The sequence below is a fragment of the Xiphophorus hellerii genome, chromosome 20 (assembly GCF_003331165.1).
Source record: "Xiphophorus hellerii strain 12219 chromosome 20, Xiphophorus_hellerii-4.1, whole genome shotgun sequence".
NCBI lineage: Eukaryota > Metazoa > Chordata > Actinopteri > Cyprinodontiformes > Poeciliidae > Xiphophorus > Xiphophorus hellerii.
Genome location: NC_045691.1, coordinates 28358047 through 28379502, shown reverse-complemented (window position 1 = coordinate 28379502; position 21456 = coordinate 28358047). Strand labels below are relative to the sequence as shown.

Genomic DNA, 21456 nt, shown 5'->3' with positions numbered 1-21456 from the left:
CACATATTAAATTTGTTTAAACCATTTTATTGACGCCGTACAGCAACATGCTCTCTCCGCTTAGCAGCCAGCGCAGAGCCAGGGGTTGCGCAATCCAAGGTGAGGCAGAGCTCGCTGCTGCCTCACCGGCATCGCTTCCAAGCATTTGAATGGGAAAATAAGAAAATTCAGCGATTTTGAACAAATAAAAATCGAAATTGGTGAAGCTACATGAAAAATAAATATTTTTTAGTACAAACCACCGGATGAATATAACAATTTAAATTACTTTATGATTATATATTTTCTTTCTTTCCATGATGGCTGGTGAGGCACTGCCTCACCTGCCTCCCCTGACCGCACGTCACTGCTTTTTAGTGAGCTTAAAACTATTATTTTCAGTTACTTTAATTTCTTTTGTAAATAAAGAATGAGCTGTTAATTTGGAAGCGAGATTGATCTTTTTTTTAAAAATTGTTTCTCATCGCTATTTTTGGTAGAAGGTAGTGAAACGACAATAAATCATTAATAAAAATCATGGGTTTTACTACAATTGTAATTTCATGAGAACATTTTGACTTACAACCTGCAAAATATGATATAACTGATTATGAAATCCTCCTACTCTGGGCGTTTAGGCTTTTACTACAGTTTAATAAACCAAAATAACATCCAAAATAAGATAGGTAGTGCTCTTACCGTCTAACATCCTAATATCACTGAAATGTTCACAAGCAGAAGTTGAGCCTTTCTTGCCTGGATTGCATAGGCAACTAGGCGAAGATAAGTGTGACGAAGAAGAGCAAAAACTAGAAAAAAAAAAGTGAGCGGGGAAAACACTTTTTCACTGTATTGTAGTCCCTATTTTTTATTGTCTTTTATCTTAATCTTAATCTTTTTATTGTATTCTGCTCAGTAATTCATGTATTTTTATTGTAGACAAAAAAGACCAAACGATAATGCGCGTGCACTTCACGCCCTCGCGCACTGACGTCTGATGGGCGTTAGAAAGAACTCTTTTGTAAGATCCGGATCATTTACTCAGATCAACAACCATTTGACTTCCAATCTAGTCTCCGTTTAATGCAGCTTTTAGCTTTTCGTAATTATTCATTTGAATCTGACGTGGATGCTTTTCTAGAATTAAAATGTACACATTTGTAAGACATTTGCCAGTATTTAAAGTTTTACAAAGTAATCTATTTCCTAAATACAGCAATCATGTTGGGTCTCAAAGTATAAGCAGTAAGTAATTTTAAGGGTTCTCATCCATGTTGATTTCTCCTACAGATAGTAATGTATTTATTGCACTGCATTCATGTCTGATTTTAACTGTGTTATTATGAATTGTACTGTTAATGTAAATTAACACTGCATTTAATCTTTTTGAATAAATTAGCGACATGTTCAATAACAGAGGTCCTACTTTACGCCAAGATATGCTCTCCATGCCTTTATTGTATGTCCTGCCAGGATAGACGCAGAATTGGAAAACAATTTTGGAAGATGCAGAATCATTCACTGATGTGCTTGAACGGGCTTTATTTCATGAAAAAGGTGCAAAAACCTCATGTCGAGTTACAATTGACTGATGGGGAGCTCAAGTTGATTTTAGCCTCTTAGAACTCAGAAATTATATATTCTTAACAGCAGAGGTGTGGAATTTAGGGGATAAGGCATTTTACTCAGGATGCAGCATGTCGAGAAGTAACATGAAAGATCCTGCACAAAAACATTATCCAGATTCAAGATTTTTGAACCGCTTATTGTCATGTCATGTGTTTTGTTTAGGATTGTAAAAAAAAAAAAACTGGCATAACAACACTGAAGATTGTATATGTGTTAACATTTCTGGTCTCTCTTGTAAATGAAATTTAAAATCTCAACAGGCCCTTCATGGTTAAATAAAAATAATAGTAAAATTCAGTAATAAATGAAACAACAGTTTCACCGTTTGTAAGAAAGCTGTGATCACCTTAATCCCAAAGCCTAAAATAATTAGACTTATTAAATATAATCTAGGGCACAGGTGTCAAACTCCAGTCCTGGAGGGCCACTGCCCTGCAACTTCTAGATGTGCCTCTGCTGCACCACACTGAATAGAATAATTAGGTCATTAGCAAGACTCTGGAAAACTTATCTACACAAGGAGGAGGTAATTAAGCCATTTCATTCCAGTATTTTGGCATCTAAAAACTGCAGGAAGTTTGACATCCCTGATAGGGTAAAAAGAAAAATTTACAGCTTGAAAGCTATTAAAGTTATTCAATCTGTGCTATGTATAAAATGCATAGCATTTAAAAAATCTTATAATACTACTAAAATAACTTAAGACAAAAGTGAGGCCTACAATATAATGAATGGCCAAACTGTTCCACAGATTCTTTAGAACACAAGGCACAGAAGAAGGAATTTGAAGTGAGCAGCACTCATGTAAGAGCCACCAGTACTTCTTCACACAATTCAAATGAATTGCATTATAAGCAATACAACTAATATCATACTGCTAAGAAAACAACAAATATTAAATATTAATATTATCCCTAAATATTATCTTCACTCAGGTTTTGTATTTCCATCGTTCACAGAAAAGAGCCGGCAGAGTGATTTGACTCGCTCGCGACCGACACATCACCAGTGACGTCCCTGTCCCAGAATGCAATCTGGTAAACAGACATGGAAGCACCAGGAGAAGACCTCCTTAGAAGCTGAGCACTGCATTCGTTTCTCTCCCACCGTCCTCTTTGTCATTCACCCCGTGCATCCAGTTGCTGTTCACCGACCTGGGGACACATTTAGAGCTCCAGTACCCAGGGCCCCGGTAAGTTCCCGGCTGTCGTCGTTCCGTGACCGCCGCTGTGCTGTCAGGCTTCTGGCAGCTTCCTCGCTAACGCTGGCCGTGGCTGGCTTCAGGCTAATGTAACAGTTAGCCGCCGCTGCTGTGGAGTACCAGCCCCAGTGGCACTCTGAATGGAGCTCATTTATAGTACAGGACTACGCAAACAAACATCCTTTTTGACAATTATAACTCCACCAGATGTTGGTTGTTAGTTGTTATTGGGGTTTAAAGAGAATTCATCTAGATAGTATAGTTTGTGTTGTTACAAATGTAGTAAAAAAAGTACAGGAGCAACGTTAGCTAAAAATGCTGCCTCTTGTTTGTGTCCTCTAGCTGCTACCCGCTAGCTACCCCATTTGTACCTGCTTGTTGCCAATGGAGACATTTCTCTATGTAACCCTTATAAAAGTTTAGTTTATTTTCGATGCGCCGTAGATATAGAGTTTAAATACCAGTCTAACGTGAAAATATGTGAATAAATTCACATGCAAAGTATGCAAATAAATAAATTTACTGTGATGAGAGATTTGATTTCATTGTGAATGTTAATGCTCATCCCTTTCACAGGCTGCCTCAAGTGAGTTTACCTGATTTATTGTGACATTTTGATCATAATATGTTCAAAATGTTAGGAACTAGCTTATGTTGCCATTATTAACCACAAAAAAATGTTTTAACTTTCAGCCATAATTACTCATGTTTGCAGATTTAAACGACCGTTTATATTCTAGTAGAAAAAAAGTTTTTTAGTTTTTTTTCCCAGCACACATACTTAAAGTACATCATACAACAACATACGCTCTGGAGTGTAGAAACTGAAGATCAAATTTAACTATTTCTACATAAATCACGTACTACCGTATGTACGTCACGTACTACGGCTTACATTTGAAACAATGACTTGTTTCATTGTTTTTAATTAGTTTTTACATTATTGATAAAGGGTACTCCTTTCTTTATTATCTATGACTGACATACATTGTTTTGAGGAAGTTTGTCACACTGGACATTTGTATTTAAATTCTGTTTATGTTGGACGGCACTATATTATAAAAACAGATAATCGCAACATCACCTCACGCTTCTCTTTCTTTTCCAACATCATCATGTTCCCATCACTCTCTGTGAGCTTCGGCATATTGGTCACTAAAAGCAGAAACATCTTTGACAACTGCATTGTGGGTCAAAGGCCTTTTATGTAATCGGAGATACTTTTGAGGATGACCAGACTCGTATATTTTAATACTTTTAAAGCAAACACTTAACATATAGATGCCATCCTTTTCAGCATGTCATTGTTGACATTCTGCTATTAAACATTTGTGAATTCATAGCACAAACAGACACGGATTCAAGGACTTGTAATGCATAGATGAAGCTGTAAATTTCTTTTTTTTTTGTTGTGCTTCAACTGATCTCCGAAAGGTATAGCCAGAGTAAACAGTAAAAACAGCTTTCTGAATCATGATTCCATTGATTGGGGGGGGGAAAGTCAGCTACACCTTATTGGTCCTATGTGAAAAACTAATTGCTTTAATTTTATATTATGAATCAGCAGTCATTCATATTCTTTTCTTCAAGTTTATGAGCTACACTCAGGCCTTATTACTGACAAGCCATTAGAATCCAGACATTTCTTGAAACAGAACCTGTCAGGCAACAGAAAATAGTCTAAAAGATCTAAAATAGCTTAAGAGGCGGTGGTGGTGTGATAATACGTCTGGATCTCTGATCACTCCGGTGATCTATTTGTAAGTAAAATGCAATGTGCACAGGAATAATAATTTATTTTTAAGGTTTATTGACTCAAGTGACCTTTCTTTGATGATGAATTCACAGGAAAAGGAATGATAAGAAATGCTTTAAAAGGGCATAAATGTTTGGAAAAGAAGTTGTGCAAAATGTAAATATGGGATTCAAACGTCATTTATTTAATTGATAAACTTTTATCAACATAGACACTGAGGTCCAAATAAATTTACCAGTGGCTACATATAGTGTCTAGCAATATAAAACAAGAAGAAAACATGAATTTTCAAGATTAGATTTCAAAATATCAGACCAAAAAGCCTGCAGCCGAGCCTGTTGAATTTCTAAAAGTAACTGTGGCTCATGTTTTTCACTTTAAGGCCAACGCAAAGGGCATTTATCCAAATGCTAATTAAATGAAATTGGAGAGCAAATTCCTCTTTCAAATGATTGAAATTACTCCTCAGCAGGTTTTCAAGTTGTGAAGAAACCTGTTAATGGCCCAGTCATTTTAATCAGATTTGTTCCAGCAAAGACTGTAAATCACAAAGAACAGATGCCAACAAGGACAAGAGTTCAAGTCGCTAGTTTATAGGAACATTTTATATCTAAAGTTCCTTCTTTTTATTTGTAAAATGAAGATGTGACTTGGCACAGTGGCGATTTGACCCACCTCAGCCTAATTTACCCTGCATAATTGTCTGTGTCGGTATGTATTGTTTTGTTTTTCTCCAGATATCCTCTCTGGTGTGCCAGCCTGCAAACACTAAAGCTGATGAGGATTGGCTGATCAAATTAAAAATAAACTCCTTGTTTCTTGTTCCATCAAGGTAAGATCTCACAGCTTCTTAATGTAGCAGGTAAATGTAGTTCTTCCATACGTTTTACAATTGCCACACTTAAAAAGTTATGTGTATTGAGGTTTGGTAAGTCAGTTGTGAAGCAATCCTGTTTCATGTTTCTTCACATACTTCAGGCTTTTCTGAAATACAAATGCACAACCAAAAATGTCACTAATAAAACATCATTTGTGTATTGTTTTTCAGTTCTTTGTTCATTTAGCTTTTTAGTAGTGTTTAGGCAACAGTTTCGCAATGCATGGCGTCTGTGGTCCTTTCTCTGAACATGTGACGTTGAAGCCACAAACTCATAAAATAGCTTATTGGTGTTTTATGTGATAGACCAGCAAAATGTAGCACATCATTTTTATCTCACAAACAAAAATTGAATAAAATATAGTTTGCTTTTTATTTGCTACTAAAGCAAAAACGTGTTGTGAACCTAACTCTTCTTCAAACCTTTTTGCAACTTTCTCCCTGACCTGTCTGCTGTGTTTGTTTTTCTTTATGATCCTGTTGGTTCATTAATGTTCTCTAGCAAACCTCTGAGGCCTTCGCAGGACAACTGGATTTATACGGAGATTAATTTATGCATCGCTGAACGCTAATTCACCAGTTAGGCAACTTTTGAAGACCTTTGGAAATGCATGCCACACCTTTAAGATTTCTCTCTTTATTTTCTTTCTTTGTGAAAACGTAAACTGCCCAGTTTAGTTTTCTTTCCAAAATACATGTTCAATTTCAAAGTAAAATGGCGACTGTTACCTTCAGCCTGGAATAAGTGTAGTCCATAATTTCCATAAACACTTTCACAGTTTCAGTTGTCAGACCACAGGACAGTTTTCTACTTTCTTGATTTGCTCAGGTTGGTTAACAGGCTGCTGCAGGGACAGGATGGCAAGCGCTGTGCAATGCTTTTTTAGTAAACTCCCAAGAGTTTTGATTTTTTAAAATCTTTTTCAATATTATTGAGATGTAATTAGTGGATTAGGAACATTTTAAGTGCTTGTTTTAAAAAAATATCAGCCATTTTTGCTTACTCAAAGTTGCACTACTGATAATAAAGCTGATGCATAGCTGCTGTAAAATAAAGAGATGTACTTCAGTTTTGTTTTCATTTGTAAAAGTGGTTGTGGGATTGCTTCCTAGCTTCTTGTTGTTCTTAGCATTCTGTCTCTCAACGTTGTAGTTCCTGGTGTACAACTTCAAGTTTAACCATTTTATGAGCTCAGGAGAAGATGAGGTGGCGATGAGTAAGACGGAGATATGTAAATCCGATGCAGGGTAAGACCGACTGATGAGTAATAACTGCAAACCCCACCAATGATGTTATGAGTAATCTCTGTATCATTTCAGCCCCAGCTGGGTTACATATCTTCCCTTAAGCTTTGTTAAGAACTTAGTTCATACAGGTGAAATGGAGTTTGAAAAGTAATTTGTGCTTTTAAAAAAAAAAAATCTAAAGAATAGTTGCAATTCAAGCCAAACCAAGCTTTGGATTGTGACTTTTTTTTTGTGCAGCTGTAATGAAATAATAAGGTTTTGTTTGGTCTTAATCAGCAAGATGATGTTTACAAGAACTGCTACTTTTTTGCGTCATGTGTGAATAACTTCAGGTCAGTTTCCCCATTTTACAATTGCTACCCCTAAATCGTACCTGTGCATTGCCATTTCATACCTTTTTACTTCCATTTTGTATCTGTAAACAAACCACTTTGAATTCATGATGTAAAGCGTACTGTATGCAGTTTATTTTAAATTTTAGTTAATCATACATAGGGAAAATACATAATCTTAAAAATGGTCAAATGTTCCATCATATCTCATTTATTTATGTTTTTTTTGTCTGAAAACAGTAGACATTGTTCGCATTTATTTTTGTTATGATCCCTGTCTGGACCAATCTACTCTTATAAAATATGGCAGGTTATATTCAAACGCAGATTGAAACAAAACAGCTCTTAAGTGACCTTCTGCTGATAAAATATTTAATGCACAGTACCACATTTCCTATCATTAGATGATAGAAAAGTTCCAGAAAGTTCTCTACCAGAACTTTCTGGTAGAGAGTTGAATTCACCCGTCAATGATACCGAGTTGTCTAGGTCCTAAAGCTACAACATTACCCCAAATTATCTCAATGCCACCTCCATGTTTGACTGAAACTATACTTTCCGAGGTGCCGGCACAGTATAGGTGCTACTGTTGGCTACTGTCAGAACAACAAAATAACCACAAACAAGTTCCTTTATTTCCCTTAGCATAATCTGCTATATTGTAACTACAGCGCACAATTGCAGGACCACAGTGTCCTGTCATTTTACTGGTAACTTACCTGAATTCTAGCTTCCTCTTCATAGACTGACATAACTTACCGACCGTCTTTCAAACACTTGCATAAGCTCTTTTTCATCTTTACATTTCTATCATTCTCCCTCCTTTTTCTTTTCTTTCTTTCCATGTTTAGCTCCCTGTCATCAGATGACAACGCAATTAAAAAGAATTAAAAACATAAAAAAGCGTACCCCCCGCACTCGAAGGGACGCGCACTTGAATGCGTGAAGGTGAAGGATCGGAGGGGCGGCTAATCGGTCTGTGTCTCTGTTATTGATCACACCATTTACACATGCACAAAAAGCTGTTAAATGGAGAAAACACTTAAAAAGTAATTTTGTTTTGGCACCCTCTCTAGTACAGCACCCATATGTAATGCATTCCCACTTTTAGCGCCACTAACTGTGAGCTTCTTTCTCTGAGATGCTGTGGCAGTTTTACATCTGATGTAATGGGACGCACACATTTCAAAAACATTAATGTTGTTCCAACACAGTTTTTTTCCCAAAAAATCTTGTTAATTACAGTCAGCAGTGGTCTTGGCCCCATATGTACCATTTTTTGCCCGGTCTTTTTGTTGTTCAATTATGAACTTTGAACTTAACTGAGGCAAGTGGTGCCCGTGGTGCTTTAGATGTTGTTCTGGGTTCTTTAGACACATCCTGGATGAGATGCTGGTTCTCTCTTGGAGTAATTTTGGTAGGCCAGCCACTCCTGAGAAGGTTCACAACTGATCCAGGCTTGTCTTTTTCCATTTGTGAAAAACAACTCTCACTGTGGTTTGTTGGAGCCTCACACTTTAGAGCAGGGGTGTCAAACTCCAGTCCTCAAGGGCCGCTGTCCTGCAACTTTTAGATGTGCCTCTGCTGCACCACACCTGAATAGAATAATTAGGTCATTAGCAAGGCTCTGGAGACCTGATCTACACAAGGAGGTAATTAAGCCATTTCATTCCAGCGCTTTGCACCTGTGGCATATCTAAAACCTGCAGGACAGCGGCCCTCGAGGACTGGAGTTTGACACCTGTGCTTTAGAGCTATAAAAATGACTTTGTAACCATTTCCACATTGACAAATATCAGTCTCACTTATATTTTCACACAAGGAAATGTTGGTTTTGGTGCCCTTTTTTCTCTTACGAAATGAAATCTTCATTTGAAAACTGTATTATTATATTTGTGGTTTCTAACCACAAATATAATTCATTTAGAAACTCTAAAAATATTTGTTTTTAGAGTTTGCAAATTATTTTCAACGGTTGAGGATAAGAAATCCATATTTCAGAGTTGTGGTTGTAACAGCTAAAATTAGATTGAAGAAAATGAGCGGTTAGTCGTTATCCGATACCAACTCAAAAAATATCTTTAACTTGAAGTTGTTGATTCCAATTTGGTGTAGTTTTTAATTTAAAAGTGCACAGGCAGGTGAAGACAATTTAGAGGGCATTCCAATATGCCTTTCATTTTATACATCAAGAAATCACATGGCCTTGTCATACTAACAGCTTGTTGTTGTTCCTTAAGACTTAAAGGGAATAGTGTACACAATAGAGCTGAAAAATAGAAGGCATTTATTACCAGTGTGTTATTTTCTCCAAGGTACAATATTCATTTTTAAAAAGTCTTGTTTTTCTTTTGCTGCTGGATCAGGAGTACTCATTTAGAAAGTGAAAGTAAAATTAACCTTGTTTTGGTAATAATGGTTGTATAATAGAGGGATTTTCTTAAAGCCCAAGGAGTAACATTGAGCTATTTTTTTCCTTATTATTTTTTTTACATCATCTTACTTTTGACAACTCAGCAGTCAGCACGGTTTAAGAGAATCCTCACCTTTGGGCAAAACATCAGTGTCCCACTTGCTGCCCTGAGGCCCTGCACACACTGGCCCACTTCCTCGTTCTTAGCAGGAAGAAACTGTTTTCCAATCTGTGGACATAGATTGCACAACGCAAGCCATGCATATCCAGTTTGTGCACATGAATGGTATATGCACTGAGATTCTGAATCCAATAGTGCATTGTAAAAACAGAGAAGTAAGATTTACCCAGTTGTTATTGGTTTCTTATTTAATCTCTTCTTTTGTGTACAGTTCTAATACTTGCTTTGAAAAGGTGTCATTTACCATGGTACCCAGTCAGACAATATCGTAATGCATGTTACCGTTCTACCGACAGTGTCTTGTCTGTTCGCTTTCCACTCTTATTTCCACAAGGAAAGGTTGTGGAAATTATTCACTATTCATATCCTTTGATTTTTTTTTTTTTTTTTTCAAAACAAACAAAATGTACCTCACTTGGACTTTAGTGGTACATAATTGCAAAGTTGAATAAAAACATAATTTCCATAACATTTTTACAAATAAAAACTTGAGTCGTCTTTAGTTTGATACCCCAAAATTAAAACTCGATGTCAATAATTATCTTAAGTTTACTTCAGGAGAGCTTTTCTTTAAAGCCTTCAAATATATGTTTGAGAACGATAGTGAACGAACAGCACTATGTGGATGTCACACTTTTCAGATTTGCTTTTTGTTTTTAAATGTTTGTTTAAAAAGGATATTGGCAAAAAAAATGAATGTGAAAAATAATTTTCATTTCACTCAACATAAATATTTAATGACTGAAAAACATTGTGTTATCAGTATTTATTCAAAGGTATTGCTTACACACTGGTTTGGGTGTTGGTGACTTGTGGGCTGGTCTTGGGTTTTCACACACAACCTTCTCTCAACTACGCAGAAAATGGTTCGAAAACATCCAGTAAGGTTCACCTGTGTGGACAAATGTGTCTTTTTCTGAGGAGAATGGACAGATTGTTTTACGATGATGGAAATTCCATCATTCCGTCAGCACAAATAATCAGGTGTTACAACCAAGTATGTCGATGGCGATATCTGAACCCACATATCAAACCTTTACACAGGTGGGCTACAGCAGCAGAAACACAGACAGGATGCCACTTTTATCAGCTAATAACGGGAAACTGAGGCGTATATTTACACAGACTCAGCAGAATTGGACAATAACAGATTGGAAAAAGGTTGCGAGGTCCAACGAGTCTTGATTTCCTCTGTGACATTCAGATGGCGGGGTTGGAAGCTGATGCACGAACCCATGAGTATCCTGCCGCGTTCCATCGTTCAACACTGCTGGTGGTAGTGTAATGGTGTGAGAAATATTTTCTTTGGCCCATTAGTACCAACTGAGCATTGTTTCAACATCACAGTCTACCTCATTGTTGTTGCTGACCACAGAAGTGTTTCTGACACCATGTCCTGGTTCGTGTCTGATGGAATCAGCAAGATGTACCTAATAAAGTGGCCCTGGAACAATATTCATATTGTTTTTAATTTAATGCAAAATGCTATAGCAAAGTTATCGTTTCAATATGTGTCCTGCGTAGTGGAAGAAACAAAGCTTATGAACACATACGAGTCAGGTGACGCACAAGCTTCAGCGTTAACTAGATTGCGACCCAGAGACCTCCAGCTGAACTGCCAGTAAAACTTGGATCTGTTCAGTACATAGGAAGTGGCGCGCACAGGTTGGTTAATTCAATTATTTTTATTTCATTCGAGAGAGTCGTCGGCGCAAAAATAACACACGGTGCCGGCCGTTTTAAATATTCAGTAGGTAAGAAAGCCGTCCTATCCCGAGCTCGCCCGTAGCTGACTCTCTCTGTTGTTACATTGTAGCGGAAAGAATGTCGGAAAGGGCCGAAGATGACGTCAGGGGGGAGCAGCGCCGAGCGGCCAGGCAGCAGCTGAAGCAGCAGCAGATCCAGCGGGGAGAAGGCTCCACAGCAATGGCGACTGTTGCGGAGCGGAGATCGCTGCCTAGTCCTGAAATAATGCTGGGACAGCCTTGGAGCAGCTGGGTCGACGCCGCCAAACTCCACGGACACGACGGTGAGTTCCTCGGCGTCCCGAATGTGCGGGATGAAGCGAAGGGAAGCGCGACTGTTGCCAGTCCCGTCCTTTTTTTTTTTTTTTTTTTTTTTTGATTCGGCCGATTGCATGCAGTTTTTAGGCTGGATATGAAGAAACGCTACTGGTAGCAGCAGCACGGTCAGACAAGCAAGTGCAACTATTTATCTGTGCCTGTGTCGGATCGCCTTGTTTTCAGGTGCTGAATCGGAGGAAAGTTTCAAAGACTTAGGGAAAAATCGAGAAGCCATGCGTTTGTGCAGAGAAGGTGAGTGTTGTTTTTCTTTTTTTTCCGCTGTAGGGCCAAAGGTGTATTTTGGTTCTATGGATTTGAACATAAGACACAGTGGCTCAAAACACTTTACTCGTTTGGTTCAGTCAGAACTTACTGTAGCTCATGCACATAAACAACAACGTAAACAACTGGCTATTCAATATGAAACACGGCTGTTAACGTGCTTGATTTCACCTTTACATCTGTACACAAAAACAATAGGAGTCAGCAGTTAAGTTTAGGCCCAAACATACTCGCTGCTTATTGTTTTCTCACTGCAACACAGATATAGTGCGTTTCTTTATGCATGTGAGAAAATGTCTAAATAGCCGTGTCTTAAAAGAAACTACTACATCTGAATTAACAGTAGTGTAACTTCATGTTTGCAGGCTAAAAATAAAGGCAATTGCAGCCTTTTATGGCTGAAATTAAATGTAAGCCCCTCAATTTACATTTAAACCAGTGAAAGGTTGTGACCCAAAAAATCACAACAAAAATGTCTGTTTAACAAAATAACTCGGATGTCGCCATAAAACTTTCAATGAACGACATTAGATAAACGATGTATCGTTTAAGTAGTTAGAATGTGTGTGATAGACCTTTTTTATTCAACTCAAAGCCACAATCGTTACTGTAGAATATATTTAACTAATAGAAGAAAACAATAAATAATATCCTGGCTTGAATAAAGGAGACATTCATCTTGTATCGTTTTAAAAATTCAATATTTTAGTTAAATCCTGAAATTAAGACTATTTGGTTCATTTGAAACTAAATGTGCTTGTTTTGGTTAAACCAAAACTTAAGCAATGACTTTCTTGAAAATATTGCCTTCACAGGGAAAAAAAAAAAAGTAAATTATACTCTGAGTGTTTTTGTTCAAAACAGAAATTCTCAAAACTGCAACTGGCAAAAGTAAATAGGAGTTGTTTTTGAGAGGACGGGAGTGCTATTTATCGTAAAGTGACTACAGCATAAATGTCAGCTACACACTGATGGTTGCATGGCTAATTTTATTGCTAAGTGTCTCCATTTGTACCATTTAGCATGTAAAAAAAGAGCTTTAAGTCAATTCACTACAAAGTTTCAAAGCAGCAATTTAACTCTTTGTAGAAACAAAACATTCTTAATTGAATCTCAGTGTCGTATCCTTAAAAAACTCCCTTTTCCTAAGCCATCACAGTGACCCAATTCTATAAAGGTGGTAGTTAGAAAGACTGTTTGTAAGAGGAGGCTTCTACTTTCCTTTCAGTTCATTGTAGAAACCAGTCTAAAATGGCTTTTATCCTGCTGAAGCTTTAGTCAATTTTCTTCCATTATAGGATCACCATTTTATGGATTTAACTTGTATATTTTTACTTCTTATTGCATTATTTACAACACAACAGTGGGAATATCCTATGTCTTTAGAAGTCAAGTCAGCAAAACAAACAATCCCTGAGCTTTGCCATTATTTTAGCCCAGAATGTCTTTTTTTGAGATACGATCTCTCTTCTGGCAGAGACTTGTGGTCAAGATGAAGGACAAACTTGGTCTTGGAAATACAAAATTAAGGTCAACCATAAAACAAAAAGAAAGAAAATACACAAGACATTAAAAAGGTGTCCCACATATTTAAAAATGTGGGACACATTTTTACAAAGCTGCAACTCTTTTAAAAAGTTTTTTTTTTTTCATTAAATAAGATGACTGAGTTATTAACTAGGACTCAGCATGGTCTGAATACTATTCTACACATACTGAGCATGTGTTTTAAAATGTAGTTTTGTCTAATTGAGTACAGAATTTAGGAACTATCAAAGGAATCTTTTCTGGAGACCTGGTGTTATACACAATCTATAAATATTTGAGCAGACGGCACAAATGGTCATTTGCCTTTCTGAGCTGCTTGATGTCGGTTTATAATTTATATATTTGTAACGTCTTGTATACTGATTTTTGTCCTGATTGCAGGCCAAGATTTAGATTTTGAGTTTAAGGTTATTGGAAGTTATTAGAAGAACCTGCGTCACACACCAAATCAAGCTCAGGACTAGAGAGTTTTTTAGCGTTCCCTCAGAAGGAAAGATTCGGACACCCAATATTCACACACCTGAGCCTGGCTTTAGTTGTGTCTGGCCGAGTAAAGTTATGCGAGTTTAGAAAACCAAAAGGTTTTACAAAAGCAACTTTAGCAGTTGTCCAAATAGTTGAAATAATAATTTTGCACATAAATTAGGGACAACCATAGAGGTCCAGTCACAGAAACACATTGCAGTTTGTCTAGTGATCGTCGATAGCCGATTGCTCAAGCTCTCTGTCAGGTCCTGCTTTCAGTCTGAGATCTAGAAATGTTCTGAACATCTGATCACCTAAAAGAGTCCGCACAGATCAGAGTCGTTACAGGAATTTTGACTATGATCCGGCATAACTGGGTAGGCACAAAACAGAGATGGTCATGATGTGAAAGGGTAAGCTCAGACCACATCAGAGTACGACGTTCAGCAGAGTCTGATGCAGATAGCATGAGGATGACAAACAACAACTGTACAACAAGCGTTGACGTGATTTCGACGGCCACAAAGAGGATTGCACTATGGAACAGGGCAAGATGTTATTGAATATTGAAGAAATGCCCAGCACACATTCAGTGTCTAGTGCTTATGTCAATGACAATGATTTTTAAACCAAGCCCCTTTGTTTCTGCGATTTTAGCTGCTTGTTTTGAAGTCACATTTGCATTAGATTGACTTGTATGATCTGAATGTCTATTTGAGCCGTAACCAGTCTGCATATTTGATGCTGAACTGTCTTCCTCAAGCAGCTTCAGAGGTTCTATAACCTAAACACTTGCAGGAACAACCTTGCTCCCAAGTGTCAAGTCGGTGTGAAAGCAGTGTGATCATAAGGTATGGATGTCCCAGGAGCAGGAATTTTAAGTTTAACCTGCATAGACCAGAAGTGAGCTGTGTAGAGTTCTTGCCTACAGGTGCAGTCCCTCAGCAACCCTAAGCTCTTTGTATGTCAAAGATGTAAGCTGCAGATTGATCTTTCTTGTCCTCTAAGTCTGAAAACATGACGCAAGTGCTTTTTGCTGATATAGGCTCCATTCAAGCAGAGGTTTGGAGCCCTCCCTACTTCGTTTTGTGACCAGCGGCAAAGTTTGCCATGTCTTGAACACCTGCACAGTTCTCCCCTTCTCTGTGCCGAATGCAATAGACACGGCTCTCTTTGGAAAAACACACAGCTGTAAGAACTCTACCAGGTTTTCCATAGGAAGTGCATTGGAGGCTTTTGTTGATCTCTGGTGTTTTTGGACGGTCTGTGTTGTCCTATTATATCTGTGTATCAACTCTGAATATGAGTCATTTTTATTATCTAAAAAAATGACTCAAAAGTAAATAACCAACATCTTTTTATCACAGTTTGTCCTAATTAGGGTTGCGCAATATACCAGGCATTTTATCTTAATTGCTTTATCAATTATGCAAAGAATTGTTGTAGATATGAGGTAGTGATGCACTGACCAAATGACGAGTGATTAAAATGTGGCAGTTTTCTGACCTCTAATCGACAAATCAGACCTCTAATAAAACCAGAAATCTGCATCAACATCTAAAAGTCTAATTAGAGCATTTCTGTTAAGTAATTATGTGCTGTATGGCAATAATATCCTCTTTAGAGCATTGGATGCTGTAGGGGTATATTAAGACGTTTGGCTCGTCACTGAGAATCATTAGTTTTTACATAGCCAAAACAGGATCTATAAGATGTAATTGAAATTAGGTGAGTGGCTTTTAGGAAAATATTGCAATACTGATGCTGCAAAGTGCTAATACTGAAGTAGATTACAATTAACACTTTTTATTCGTTAGCATCACATAATAATCCCGTGTTTCTCTGTGAACTTTAGTACCTCATTGATTAAAGAAATGCACCTGGTGTGGATGTTCAGGGAGAGTTAAAAGTCATTTAACTAGCCAGATATGTTGCGGATAGTAATGAATGAACGCATAACTCTTGACATTTTATATCCTTCTAAACGTTGCATCCAAACAGTCCTTTGCAATCTTGATATTGCCATAGTGATTCAATATATTGTGAAGCTCTAGTTAGATTTTTTTTCCCCATTATCTTCCCTTTCTATTCTCAATCTTTCTTCTTTTTGCTGTGAACAACATTTACCGTTGTCTGTGTATTTATTGTGTCTTATTATCAACATTCTGTCTCATGTTTTGCTGTTACTGCGCAGTCCCAATCCCAGTCTAATCTTTCTTTACTTTTCACGAGTTTCAGAAAGTTAAGGATTACAGCCAGGCCTTGTGTTTGGTGCTCTATCTAATATTAAATTCTCATTGGTCAACATGGTGTGTTGTGTACATATCCTAAGACCAATACACTATTCCTGGAAGCTCCAAGTGACAGGAGTGCAGCTTTATTGCCACACGTGTTCGTGTCTTCAAAGAGACGGCTTTTTTAGCTCTAATAGTCTCTCTGCATCCATTTTAAGTAGTGACTAGTCTTTAGAGGGATTTCTTTGGATCTCTATGAGGACATGTCATTTGACGGCATATCAGATTAATTCCTCCCCTGGTCAGATGAAGACTGACAGGCAGAGTGGTCGTTTTAAAATTTCTGCTAGGGCTGCTAGATTAGCCGACTTGCAGGCAGCTTGGACCACGTTCTTTGTTATGTAGCAGCGTCTGTTGGTGACGGTTGTCTGTGTCATAGAGCCTGATCAACACATGCTGATCATGCCAGAAGTTTGCCTTCATAAAAACTGTCTGTCTGCATGTGTGTGTGTGTGTGTGTGTAGAAGGGGTACCAGAAGCGGATGACTTCACCCCTCCATTATGAGTCACCGTTAGATTCCTCCTGTGGTATAGCTGTGTTTCTACGCAGATCATTACCAGAACACACACATCGTAGAAATAAAAGCCAATTAATGATTTATGAATTTGGCAGTCTGTTATGGGTTTTTTATGAATTTTACAGTGGCTCTGTCACAGTTAGCAAAGCTGGGAAGCGCAGCGCCACTGTCAGCCACGGGCCAGACTGAGCCAGCATGTGTGGCGCTCAGAAGCTGTTAGAGCCGCTACGATCACACCTAGCTCATCCATCACTGCCATGGCTGAGGATGCTGAAATTAACTAGACTCACTGTTTTCCTCTAAGACTCGCAGGCTCGATTTCGCCTCTTCGTTCTTGTGTTGCCAAGACCTCGGCCTGGTTCTCAGCTCTTTGTTTGGTTCTGTTATACCCCAAGCTTTGCTAGAGTTTAGGGTTTTCTATGTTCTTCTGGCCTTTTTGCCCCACCATCTTCAAATGGGTTGTAAATGGTAAATAACTGAACTTGTATAGCACTTTTACAGGCATTTTGACCACTTAAAGTGCTTTACAATAGAGCCACAACACATTTATAACCTACCTACGCAGATCTGTAGGTAAGTTAAGTGAAGTGTTACAGGAGGAAGCTGGAATTGGACCTACAATCATTGCAAGACGACCACTTACCCTCTGAGCCACAGTCTTTCCTAATAAACGAAGACCACATTGTAAGGTTCCTCCTAGAGCTAAAAGTATATTGAATCGCCGTTGTTACCATGTACACAATATCACAGTTACAAAGGACAGCATGTTTGCAGTATTTTCCAGTCCTAAATATACAAATAATATATCAAGGCTTGTTAGACTTGCACTGCATTGATACCCCATACTTTATGTGATGCTCTAGTCACATGTCATGTTATTATGAAATCCAACAGCAAAATCACTAATAAATGTTTTCCTGATAAAGTGAAGGCCTAGTTGCACACCCTAAGATTGTGTTAAGAGTATAAAATACAGGAACATTAAGGAGAAAAGCAAAGTAAGCAAATAATGTTTCTAGCCTTTTTTTAAATTCTATTATCTAAGATAAAAATGAGTATTTCTGTACAAATAAATAGCTATTTTGATTTATATTTAGTTAACATCATTTTCTTTGATTTACTGACAGAAAGCCCATTAATAAATGAACAATCATTCAGAAATCTTTGAGTTTGGATTTACCAGGTCTCTGTCACTTTACTGAATTAGAGGCCTAGTTCACCATGGTGGCATTTCATTTGCTCAAGATACAGATGATAAACTAGTTATTTAATAACCAGGTTTAACAGGTTTAAATCGTTAGGCACTAAATCGATTGATGCATTGACATCCTTTCCCCCGCCTGCACTCATATGAACTTTTCACTTCATCTGTAGCTAAAACTTTATGATCATCAGCCATTTTTCTGCGAAACCCATTTCCTCTCCTTCACTACTCTGGTTTAGAGCACACCACCTGCTACCTGCTGCTCATCACAAAACACGATTCCTCTGGACTAGCTTTGGAATCGTGTCACTTTGTTTTAGTCTTTCTGTGGTGCATGTGGATCGCTGATACAGTGAAGTATCTTAAAGGTGGGATGTTGGAAAAATAAAATAAAAAAAAGCAAAGATCACTCCATTGTGCCTCAAAGTTGAGAAGAGGTTCTCTCTGAAACATTTAATCGGTAAGCTCAGGCTTTGAATTTAATGGAAGTAAAAAATAAAAAAATCTGATGTTTCGTTAAACATCACTTCAGAAATGACTGATTTAGAAATTGTCCACTTTATTTTTAGATAAAATACATGCCTTTCATATCCTACAGAAGACTATCCCCTCTCTATGTCATGACAAACTTTCTACAATAAGCTTTTCCACACCACGACTACTGAAGGAGACACTTGGCCAACAGGATTCAACCAATTGACATATTAAGAAGCTGCAGGCTTGTCAATTCATCCAAACACTGCCACTGACCTCTCTGAGAGGGAGCCCAGCAGGTAGATGCTTTGCTTAATGGCCCTCCTCCCTTCCATACTCAGCCAGTGATGTTTGGAGAACCCTTGACAACCATTGCCAAGTAGCTCTTGGAGAGAGAGGGGCTCCACTTCACTTCTCTTGTATCCTCTCTCCTCTGCTCAACTCATCCCGGCACCTCAGGCAATCTCTTAATTAGCCTCCTTAATGAGGTGGTTTCTGATTCTGGCTGTAGATTCTCAACACGGAAACTCTGTTCTCGATTTGAAGGAGTGGGGCGTGTGAGGTGGAGTTGGTGGGCGGAGAGGCTGCACACACACCGTCATGTAAAACTATTCATAAACACCGAACCTTTTTTAAATTTTTATTTTTTTTTTTTTACTTTTGGTCATTTTACAACAAACGTCAGTGTAGTTTATGTGGATGTTTTGTGAGGGTAGTCCGTAATGGCAAACACAAGTTTGTATTTCTACCCATATTAGGACTTTGTGTTGACTTTTGTTTATTTTCGTACCTGCATTTATGGCAAACTCAATCACTTACCCTAACCTTACCCAAAACTTAAACCACATCAAACCTCTACATGTAACCCGTAACTCTTAAAAAAGGGGGTCCTTTGCATTAGAACCAGACTTTTTCCCCTGTAAAGCTCAATGGTCTTCAGAAGGTCAGCGAATATACCACAAATGGTCCCTAAATAGGCTACTTAAACGAGGAAACACACTCACACTACCTTTCTTCAATTACATCTGCAAGTTTAGTTTAAATTAAAATTGGATGGTCTGGACTTTGGGCCATTTCAAAAATTTCACCTTAGTGCTGAAACGATTCCTTGAATGATTCGAGTACCTCGAATATTAAAATTCCTCGAGGAAAATTTACCTGCCTCGAAGCTTCATTAATTTATGTTTTATTATTTAGCGCACCGTGTTCTGGCCGGAACACGTAGCTCTGACTTCCACCTCCGAGTTGTTGACAAAAGCTAAGTGTTAGCGGCATAACGTCCAATTTTCAAGTTCGGCCCGTGGGGATTTTATTGATGATTAATGATAAAGCCCAGGTTTTCATCGTTTTGGGGGGACCAATAGACATCCTTAAAATGACTGGCGCGATGCCTGGAGTACGGCAGCTTTTCTCCTCCAGGAGCTGCTAGTCCAAAGAGAACGATGAGAAGAACGCTGCGGGAGTATTTATACAGGTGAGCGGATAGACTGAACACGGTGGGCGGCTGAGTAATTGATGGTTAAAGTGTTAGTGTAGCTATACGGACGAACCGCACAATAAATTTCATATCATCCCGGTCTCAACAAACGGATGGCGGAAATCATCGTGGCGGTACATGGCTGGTAGATGAGTTTCTGAGTGTGACGAACGAAGATGCCGTAAATATCACGAATTGTTGCCCCCGTTTTTACTATCGTCCCCTGGTCTACCGGTCATGTCTCCTCTCCTGCCCCCTTTCCCCCCCCACACACACTAGGTTTGTTCGTTCGCATTTCCACCCCCATCTTACGTTCGCCTGCCCTCCGCCCCCACCAGCCCAAGCCCCCACACCAGGCGACATTTCCTGTATTCTCAAACCCGAAGCTTGACAGGTATGGGGCAAGGTGAGAATTCATCTAATAAACTCACTAAAGATGAATACATAAACTAAAAGCTGGAACATAGACATTTTTTATAAGCATATTTGTGAGCCTGCCTCTTTATGATTAAATTTAATATAATTTCAGATCTTTGTATAACTTTTCTTCTGGTTAACTTAGAAAGTGAGCTGTTATTGGTACAGGTTAGTTTTCTAAACTACAAAAAAGTAACTGTTAGGGAAGTTCAAATGTGAAAAATTAGACTGATATTGATATCCGATAGTAACACCGGTGTTATGCCAGATTTACCAATATTTTATTTCATCAATTTTTTTTATCCGATTACTCGATTAATCGTAAGAATAATCGATAGATTACTCGATTACTAAAATATTCGTTTACAGCAGCCCTACTTCATCTGTATTTCACTGCATGTATATTTTCAACAACTCTGACCAGCGTCCCTGTCCCGGCTGGATAAAGACTTCCCACACCATGCTTCTGCCACCACTTTGTTTCTCAATGCAAATGCTGTTTTCATGGTCATGTGGAGTTTCTCTGCCATGCTCAGCATTTTCCATATTGACTGAAACATGTTAAACTCCATCCTCTGTAATGTGTGCTGTAGTCTTTGTGATGCCTTTGGTTTTCCAGTTTAGTTACTTTTTTGTTGTTGTTGAATATGTTGAAAACCTTGAAAAATATGCTCCCCTATGTCTTTGTGAATTTAAATAAATGAAATGCTTTGAAGTTTTGTTTGTCACTTGACAAAATGGGGGGGGGGGGGGGGGGGGGGGGTTAATGGGTCTGAATCCAAAGCAAGACAATGTAGCATGTTTTTTTTTTCTCCCATTGTTGTTAATGATTGTTTTTCATTAAAACTAAGCTGAGTGTGCTGCAGTAAAGATTCGTGTCCATAAATAAAAGCTATCAGATTTTTCATTGATGATTATCCTGGCAAGTATAGCACTGAGTTGTTCTTCTACGCCCCCTTCTGTCCCTTCCCTCAGAGTTTGTGGTTTGATGTTTTATTTGATCCCACATATTTCTATCGAACAGCTTTTGGGAGGTGTTTTGGACTTGTTGGGACTTGGTAAAGAAAAAGTTGTGTCAATGTCACGAATTGAGTTTAT

The 21456-nt window shown here is 38.1% G+C and overlaps 1 protein-coding gene across 2 annotated transcripts in view; it reads left to right on the top strand.

The window, feature by feature from the left end:
- The first annotated feature begins 2656 nt into the window (after positions 1-2656).
- Positions 2657-21456, top strand: part of atxn7 (ataxin 7) — a 34491-nt gene continuing 15691 nt past the window's right edge. For both annotated transcript variants that reach the window (XM_032549285.1, XM_032549284.1), the window contains exons 1-4: positions 2657-2800; positions 5303-5397; positions 11433-11645; positions 11863-11931. In XM_032549285.1, coding sequence (XP_032405176.1) covers positions 11441-11645; positions 11863-11931 — 274 coding nt within the window. In that variant the 5' untranslated portion in view covers positions 2657-2800; positions 5303-5397; positions 11433-11440. The remainder of the gene's footprint in view (positions 2801-5302; positions 5398-11432; positions 11646-11862; positions 11932-21456) is intronic.